Source organism: Antrostomus carolinensis, unplaced genomic scaffold (genome assembly GCF_000700745.2).
Source record: "Antrostomus carolinensis isolate BGI_N321 unplaced genomic scaffold, ASM70074v2 scaffold25935, whole genome shotgun sequence".
Lineage (NCBI taxonomy): Eukaryota > Metazoa > Chordata > Aves > Caprimulgiformes > Caprimulgidae > Antrostomus > Antrostomus carolinensis.
The window spans coordinates 25,931-34,869 of record NW_010319099.1 but is presented as its reverse complement, the minus strand read 5'-3'; the positions used below and the strand labels follow the sequence as shown (position 1 = coordinate 34,869).

At 54.7% G+C, this 8,939-nt stretch overlaps 1 protein-coding gene across 2 annotated transcripts in view; it reads right to left on the bottom strand.

Moving 5' to 3' along the window:
* Positions 1-2: 2 nt before the first annotated feature.
* The window catches only part of ACSS2 (acyl-CoA synthetase short chain family member 2), a 34,784-nt gene continuing 25,847 nt past the window's right edge, over positions 3-8,939 (bottom strand). For both annotated transcript variants that reach the window (XM_010169162.1, XM_029085236.1), the window contains 11 exons: positions 7,206-7,343; positions 6,784-6,954; positions 5,668-5,801; positions 4,984-5,116; positions 4,459-4,515; positions 4,077-4,157; positions 3,548-3,656; positions 3,336-3,404; positions 1,534-1,710; positions 648-722; positions 3-130 (listed from right to left, as the gene is read on the bottom strand). In XM_010169162.1, coding sequence (XP_010167464.1) covers positions 3-130; positions 648-722; positions 1,534-1,710; positions 3,336-3,404; positions 3,548-3,656; positions 4,077-4,157; positions 4,459-4,515; positions 4,984-5,116; positions 5,668-5,801; positions 6,784-6,954; positions 7,206-7,343 — 1,272 coding nt within the window. The remainder of the gene's footprint in view (positions 131-647; positions 723-1,533; positions 1,711-3,335; positions 3,405-3,547; positions 3,657-4,076; positions 4,158-4,458; positions 4,516-4,983; positions 5,117-5,667; positions 5,802-6,783; positions 6,955-7,205; positions 7,344-8,939) is intronic.

The following is an 8,939-nucleotide window of genomic DNA, read 5'->3' as shown; positions in this document are numbered from 1 at the left end:
TGCTACTGTTTAGTGTCACATCTGTTGTTGAAAAGATGTTTTATGATGCCCGGATTGGCCAAGGTAGAGATGTCCCCCAGATCTTGGTCATTTTTGGCAATCTTCCTTAATATCCGCCTGGTTATCTTTCCTGTAACAACAGCCATGAAAGGAAAGGAGTCAGGATCAGCTCAGCATCCTTAGCAGGAGCAGGCAGTGCCCAGACCTGCAGCATCGGATGGAGCCAGGCTCTTCTCAGTGATGCCCAATGGTAGGACAAGGGGCAATGGGTGTGAGCTGGAACACAGGAGGTTCCGCTTAAACTTGAGAAGAAACTTCTTTACAGTGAGGGTGACAGAGCCCTGGGACAGGCTGCCCAGGGAGGGTGTGGAGTCTCCTTCTCTGGAGACATTCAAAATCCCCCTGGACGCCTTCCTGTATGATCTCATTTAGGTTCCTGCTCTGGCAGGGGGTTGGACTGGATGATCTTTCGAGGTCCCTTCCAATCCCCAACATTCTGTGATTCTGCGTGTGATTCTGTGATCCTGCTTGCCCTCAGGTTGTTCCCCCCTGAATTTGAGTGGCCCTGGACAAGCAATTTAGGGCTGATTTCCTTTCACTGGCAGGAAGTACCTGGTCCTCCCCAGCACTGTCACTGGGCCCCTTACCTGAGCGGGTTTTGGGCAGGCTCGGGGCGTACTGGATGTAATCCGGCGTTGCTATCGGTCCAATTTTTTCTCTGACTGCAAAACAAACAAACGAGGAGATTTTCATTGCAGACACTGGGAGATACCACACACATCCTTTTCAGGCAGCATGAGCAAGTTAAGATATGAGAGCCCAGCTCCTGGGGAACCTGGTAGGACCAGTACTTAGGGCTGCTGCACCCGAGCCCCTGGGCTGTGGGAGGGGGCAGCAAGACCTGCAATGCCATGGGGCTGTAAGTACATCTTCCCAAAGGCAAGAGCACTCATTTGTTCATTCTCTCCATCTTCAAGAGACCTCTAGAACAGCCACACCAATCACTATTACCATTTTGATACAGCAAGGACTGATTTGCTGTTAGGTTCTTACAGAGAAGAAACTGCCAAGGGTCCATTTCGTGTACTAAATACTGCAGGTCTGTTGTGGCAATGAAAGGGCTCCCTTGAGACCAGAGCGTAAACATCCATCACTACCCCAAACCAACAACAGAACAATCCTCACAGCAACTCCAAATCAGCCACAGGGTGCCCTGGGAGCTGTGCCCACACAGGAGAGCACTGCTGCAGCCAGCAGCCCCCCGGGTACCCCAGTGCTTCTCAGGGCTGCCAGCTCCCAGGAGGCAGAGGTGGCACCACGTGAGCAGCCAAAGGCCGGGAGAACTAATTTTAGTCCTCACCAGCCGTGTTCTCTAATCAGAGGGGGCACCTTGTCACAGTTGTCCACGCTACATTCCCCGGACTACCACGCACCCTTGTTGAAGCACCCAAGTCCTTAACCCCTCCATCACCTGCCCAGCACTCTCCTCCCTCTCCCTGCCACGTAACCTCCCAAATACTCGGCTGTCGCTACCTTGTTTTTTCAGCTCATCCGTCAGGTTCTTGGTGAACTCGTGGCCATCTCTCAGGGTCACAAAGCAGTAGAGGCACTCGCCTTTCAGGGTGTGTGGGTGGCTGACCACCGCAGCCTCCGAGATGGCAGCGTGCTCCAGCAAGGCTGACTCCACCTCCGCGGTGCTCAGCAAGTGGCCTGGAAGGAAGGAGAGGCAACAGCTTCACAGAGCCGCCTGGGGCTGGGGTCCCACAGCCTCCCAGTAGCTGGGAGGAAGAGGTCTGCAGGTGTAGAAGGCCCTAAACTATTGAGGGTTTGAGAGCACTGATTTCATTTGCTTGAGAAAAGACAACAGTTGGAGAGAAACAAGCTTCAGCAGTGCAGGGGCTGGGCTGCCCAAGGCTGCCAGGTACCACTCACCTGCAGAGCGAGGCCACCTCCCCCGGCTGTTCTCCCCCCCACCTTTTAGGCTTCCTTCTTTAACAGATCATTAAATCTTCACAGCCATGGGATTAAACAAAGCACAATTTGAGGAGGAGCTGGATTTGGTAAGAGGAGACCTGCCTACAGGTCAGCTGGCAGGTGCAGAGGAAGAAGAGGCTAGATCTGCAGAGCCCAGGAACCAGCCCTGCCATGAACTGCTCCAGCTCTTCACCATGAGGAGATGAAATGACACTCCACTGCTCAGGGCAGGGGCACAACTCACTCCTGTTCACCTCTGCTCCTCTACCTGCACTCTGACACTCCACCCTGGGACTGCTGTCACAGAAAACCACGGGAAGGTGGTCAATGCCCAGAATGATCCGTTGATGGAGGATCAAGCACTGCTGGTCAGTTTGATCCAGGGACAAGTACAGCAGCACCTCACAGCCAGGCCTCCAGGAAAGGAGAGAGGGAACTATGCAGTATATGGAAAGTGATGGGCTGAGAAGCAGCTGAATCTCAAAGACTCAGTCAAGAGAGGTGGGAGAATCTCCACCTCTGTAGACACAGCTCTGAGCAGCCTGATCCAGCTTCCAGGTTAGCCCTACATGGAGCAGCAGGTTGGGTGAGGGACCATGCAGCCCTGCCTAACCTCTGTGATTCCCTCTGGCCCTAGATCTTTTAGCACAGAGGCACCTTGGCTGGTTAAGGCCCTCCTCTAAGAGGTTACAGAAGGCTCTGCGACTCTTCAGCCTGGAGAAGAGAAGATTGAGAGGGGATCTGATCAATGTCTATAAATATCTGAAATGCGGGGGCCAGATGGATGGGGCCGGGCTCTTTTTGGTGGTGCCCAGTGACAGGACAAGGGGCAATGGGCACAAACTGGGACACCAGAAGTTCCAGACAAACTGAAGGAAAAAATTCTTCACTGTGAGGGTGTTGGAGCCCTGGGACAGGCTGCCCGGAGAGGGTGTGGAGTCTCCATCTCTGGAGATGTTCAAACCCACCTGGACACTTTCCTGTGTAACCTGGTGTAGGTAGGGAACCTGCTTCGGCAGGGAGGTTGGACTGGATGATCTCCTGAGGTCCCTTCCAACCCCACCATTCTGTGACTCTGTTCCTTCCCTCCAGTACATTGTCTCCAGAGGAAATGATGCAGAAAGTCACCAAGTCATGGATTGATCTGTCTCAGAAATAACCCTGACCCAGCAATTAGATGCACTTTGAGGACAGGTTGCTGGGCAGAGTCACGGATGCAGAACCATCCCCCATAAAACAAGGAGGCTTTTTTAACGAGTGTCAGAAACAGATGCAGAAGTGTCACCCATAAAGCAAGGTGTCTCTCTCAGCTAGTAACAGAAAACACATTGGTCCCCACTGAAGAAAAAATTCGTTCTTACCAGAAACATTCAACATGTCATCGATTCGCCCTGTGATCCAGTAATAACCATCTTTATCTCTCCTGCAACCTAAAAATAGCCAGAAAGGACAGCGTGAGGAAGCAGTGCCAGCACTTGGAGTAACTGATAAGGGATTCTGAGGCCAGGACATGGCAAGATACACATTGCTGTCCCCAGGCCTCTGCAGCCCCGTGCTCCCTGGCCAACCTTACCATCGCCTGTCACATAGTACCCAGGGAACTTCTTGAAGTATGTGGTTTCAAATTGCTGGTGGTTTCCATACAGCGTGCGCATTATTCCTGGCCAGGGCTGTTTAAATACCTGAGGGGGGAAAAAATGCAGAACTGAGTCAGTGAGAGCAAAACCAACACCCCAGGCTCTGCAGCGCGGCGAGAGAGATGGATGCAGCCTTTGCACACGGTGATAAGAGATGCTAGAGAGACAGCGTGAGTGATGACACTCAGACACTTGCTGCCCAGTGCTGATCTACTGGGAAAGTCTCCCCAGGCTTGGCATGGGGGAAGGAGCTTGGCTGGAAGCCTTGTCCATGTGTGCAAGTGCGTTTAACCATCAGTTTTGTTTAAAGCATAAAGCTCCTGGTGGGTTACGGCAGTTCCTACCACCCAAAAGGGTCCCTTGTGTAGACCCCAGAGTAAGCAGATGTGTGTATGCTACCAGGAAGGTCCCAGAGCTCACAAGGAATGGACAAGGGGAGGGTAGGGAAGATCAGCCCTTCTTTACCAGGTAGCCTTCTGCTTCTCCTTCCAGCTCTTCCCCCGACTCGTTCAAGATGGCAGGGACCACACCGAAGAAGGGGAACGTCTGCCATGAGGAGCAGAGAGCAAGGAGACATGGAGGTGAGCCCACACATTAAAACCCCATGATCCAGAGGGAATGGGAGGCAGAGCAAGGGCAGCAGGGGCTGTGGCGCACGGGGCCTGTGGGCACAGCTACATGGGGTCAGGCCTGGGATTTTCGGTGGTGGCCACCTCCCCATGTGCACCAGAGTCCCACGACCACCCTGGCAGGCTGGTAACCACCAGCCCATGGTACAGACAGTGCCAGTGCCTTGCTGCAGCCCCCGGGAGCCCTCCCTGCCCCTGAGAGGAACAGAAGTACTCACAGCAGAGCCTGGCTTCATGGGGGTGGCGGCAGGGAGGGGTGTCAGCATGTGGCCACCCTGCAAAGAGAGGTAAAAAATGAGTGAGTTTGGGCCATGCCAGCTCGTCCCACAGCTGTTTGCATCAGCTCTGGTCACATCACATCCCATCCCAGTCAGATGCAGGCTGCTCAGGGCAGTTGTGGAGATGGAGCCTTGTGAAGGACGTGGCTGGGGACAGGGAGCCTGTGTTTGGGCATGAAGCTTTAGAGCTGCTGGGGGAAAGATGGGGAGGAGAGCAGGGTGCAGAGCAGACCTTGGCAGGGACCCTTTGGAGGGGAAGGTCTCCCCATGGAGCTTATTTGAGGTCCAGGAAAGAAAGAGAATGGTAACCAGCACTTAGAGGCCACACCAGAGGCACCAGAGGCTCTCGGGCAAGCAAAACAACTCGTCCCCATAGAACCAAAGAAACACTGCAGCAAACCTGCAGAGACACCTGCAGGGAGCACGAGGGAGAGAGGGGCCAGGGACACCCAGGTGAGGACTCACTGTCTCTGTCTGCCAGAACGTGTCCACAATGGGACACCTCTCTTCTCCCACCACACGGTAGTACCACAGCCAGGCTTCAGGGTTGATGGGCTCGCCAACAGTCCCCAGCACCTTCAGAGACTTCCTGCTGTGCCTGCAGAGAGGAGGGGGCTGGCAGGGGCTCAGCAGGCCATGGAGAGCAGCAGCTGTGAGCCTGCTGCACAGCAGAGCCTGCAGGAACCCCTGGGCTACCCAAAGTGTACTTGGGGCTTCCAGGCATGGTTCAGACCCTTCTCAGCCCTCTTCCATGGAGGAAGAAAAGAGACCTCTGTGATTTTGGTGTCTCCCACTCGGCTCTGCTCCTTCCTGTCCTTGGGCCAAGGAGCAGCACGCAGAGGGGCTCTCTGCCCAGCACACCTCTGTGAGCTTTGGGTCAGGAGCAGGGAGAACCTGCAATCTCTGAGCTTAGCTGCAGCTTAGAGTGAAAGAAGAGGAGGACCTGCTCAGAAGTGCCACAATTAAGTTAGTGCTAGGAGTGCAGAAACATGGCCTGCATATTGCTGTGTAGAAGGCAGAAGGTCTGTTCAGGGAATAGGCTGGGGAAGCTCCAGCTCAGAGAGGGAGCTCTGGCCCCTGGTCTCCCATCAGAAGCCTCTCGCTGTGCCACAGCCAGGGATCCCCATGGCACTGGGGATCTACACTCACTTTTTGACAGGCTCCTCCCCATGCTTCATCAGCAGCCGGATGGCTGTGGGTGCTGTGTAGAACTTGGTCACCTTGTACTTGTCAACGATGCTCCACATTCGCCCAACGTCTGGGTAGGTGGGGACACCTTCAAACTGAGCAGAGAACAGGGCAGTGACACAGCCATTCCTTACTGCTACCAACCTGCAGCAGCTTCCTAAGCAGGAGGAGCTGAGAGCAACTGGGAATAGCAGTGGGACCCCAGCATGTCCTTACAGGAATGACAGAGGCACCATGCAGTGAAACCAGCCCAGTCCAGGGACCTCTCTTACTGCTTCCTTGAGAAGGATTTGTCATCACCCCACTCCAGGTGTCCTAGCCAATGTCCCCCAAAACACCCTAGCAGCGCGGGCACTTGAGTGGCTACCACAGCGACACAGTCCCACCAGCCCAAATGACCTGGCCCACATGGTAAAGTGAGGGAGGTTCAAACACAGTGACAGAACCACAACCAAAAGTACCAAGAACCTCAAAAAGGTCTCCCTCAACGTGACAGTGATTTTCCTGCTGGCATTTCCCCAGGGCTTCTTGGGCACAGGTCTCTGGCTCCCTCATCTACGTACAAGCTACAGCTGTACCATTGCCAAGGGAGATGGAGGCACAGGAGTTAGATGCAGGTTGCCAAATCAGCATCAGCAGTGCAAACATCACTCCCTGCTCCTGATCCAGCTTGAAGAAACAGGGGAGCAGTTGAAAAAATAACCATCCAAAAGCCACACACACAACTAACCCCTCATCTGCCACTGAGCAGTCACCCTCCTTGGGGACAACCACCCTTCCTCGCAGAGCCCAGGGCACTGCATGCAACTGAGAAGCACATTGATCACAGAGCAATGCAGGGATGCTGCTCAGCACCACCATCTCCACTTCCATGGAGTAAAAGCACCCAGTTGTCATAGAATCATAGAATGGTTTGGGTTGGAAGGGACCTTAAAGCTCATCCAGTTCCAACCCCCCTGCCATCAGCAGGGACACCTTCCACTAGACCAGGTTGCTCAAAGCCTCATCCAGCCTGGCCTTCAACACTTCCAGGGAGGGGGCATCCACAACTTCCTTGGTAAGTCATCCAGCACTTACTAACACACTAGTTGCCCCATTTGCCAAGGGTCCATAAGTGAGGTAGGAATGGCCCGTTATCCATCCGATGTCGGCTGTGCACCAGTAGACATCCTCAGGTTGGTAATCAAACACGTACTTAAATGAGGTGGCAGCAAAAAGCATATATCCACCCACTGTATGCAGCACACCCTAAGAGGAGAAGGCACACAACTGTCAGGGCAAGCTCCCACCATGGCCCTCACCCTCCCAGGCTGATGATGTTCAAGCTGAGCATCCCCAATCCTCTGAGCTCAAACAGCAGCTGAGAAGGAATGACCAGCCCAGCCCCTTTCCCAAGACCTCCGTGGTTCCTCTTCTTATTGGAGCCTCCCAATGTGACCCTCACCAGTTCCCACAGCTGAGGTGTTGCTGCCCCGTGGGTAGTGAGCTGGGAAGCATACCTTGGGTTTCCCAGTTGAGCCACTTGTGTAAAGGATGAAGAGTTCGTCCTCTGAGTCGCACCACTCAGGCTCGCACTCCATGCTGGCACTGCCCACCAGCTCGTGCCACCACAGGTCCACAGCTGGGTTCCAGGGGGTCTGAGAAAAGCAGAAGATGAGAAACAGGCCCACCCAAAAGCAAGAGGTGGGGGGATGAGGGGTGAAGCCCCAACCTCACCCCACTAATGGACCATTGAGGCGGATGTTCATGGCACAGCTTCTGCCCCAGAGCTGTTTGCTGCAAACCAGGCACCAGAGCTGCAGCTCCCACTCCAGAAGCTCCTTTCTCAGCCCACAGCCAGAAGTAAAACCTTTGAACACGGCCTGGCTGCAAGACCTGAAGTAGATTGTCCAAACAATTGGTAAGGCTGATCAATCCCTCTCAGGAGCAGCCAGGAGAGGGCCCACAGCAGCAGCAGCTCTGGGTTCTCACAGCAAACAGGTTCTCCCTGGGCTGCCCCAGCTGCAGTCCAACAGTGAAGCACTCAGCATCCCTCAGCACAGCCACACGCCCAAAGGTCCCACACACCTTGCAGGGACCCACACAGCAGCATGGCCCAAGATAAACAGGAACGTGTTGGGCTCACACTGGCCCTGCAGACCTCAAAAAAATCTGTTATCTTCATTTTAAGGTAATTACCCAGATAAGAAGTGGCTGTTCCAACGTGGAACCACCCAGCACTGGCCACCCAAAGGAGCTGCTTGAGGACGCCAGAGCTTGTAGCTGATGGGCAGAGGTCAGAGCCGGGCTGGCTGCCTCTGGGGTGGCACAGTTCAGTGCCAGACCTAACTCCACCTGAACCTGACCTTCTCACCTCTCCTCAGAGGAGCTTCAGGGCAGCTGAGCAGGCAACGCTCCCAAGCCTCAGCACAGACCTCCACTTGCCACATCTCTGCAAGGGCAGGCACACTGACCCAGAGCATGGCAGCTCCCAGCTGGAGCACACAGAATCCCAGACAGGTTTGGGTTGGAAGGGACCTTAAAGATCATCCAGTCCCAACCCCCCTGCCAGCAGCAGGGACACCTTCCACTAGACCAGGTTGCTCAAAGCCTCATCCAACCTGGCCTGAAACACTTCCAGGGAGGAGCAGCCACAGCTTCTCTGGGCAACCTGTTCCAGTGTCTCACCACCCTCACAGCAAAGAATTTCCTCCTTGCAGAGCCAGAGCCCGTTGCACAGGCACAGCCTTCGCAGAGTCCCACAGCTCCCTCAGCTGGGAGGCACGGGGAGGGAGAGCAGACACGGGGTCACACGGGGACTCTGCAGCCCTAAAGGTGTTCATGTGCCATTTGGAGGCACTGGGACCCCACAGCCCAGCACACAGCTCCTGCACATGTGGTGCAGGGGACACTAGCTGCTTGACAGCCTGGCATAACCAAGCCCACTTGGAAAACTCTCCCGGATCCCCAGGGCTCCTGGCTTTACCTGGCTTTCCACAAGTTCATCCCATCAGCACGCTCCCAGCAAAGCACCAGGTCAAACAAGCCCAAGGTAGGCTCACACCAGCCCATCCAACAGTTGCTTTCTTGCATCCCTCCTTCAAGGATCCCTCCACTTTAGCACCCAACTTAGAATCACAGAATCCCAGACTGGTTTGGGTTGGAAGGGACCTTAAAGCTCATCCAGTCCCAACCCCCCTGCCAGCAGCAGGGACACCTTCCACTAGACCAGGTTGCTCAAAGCCTCATCCAAC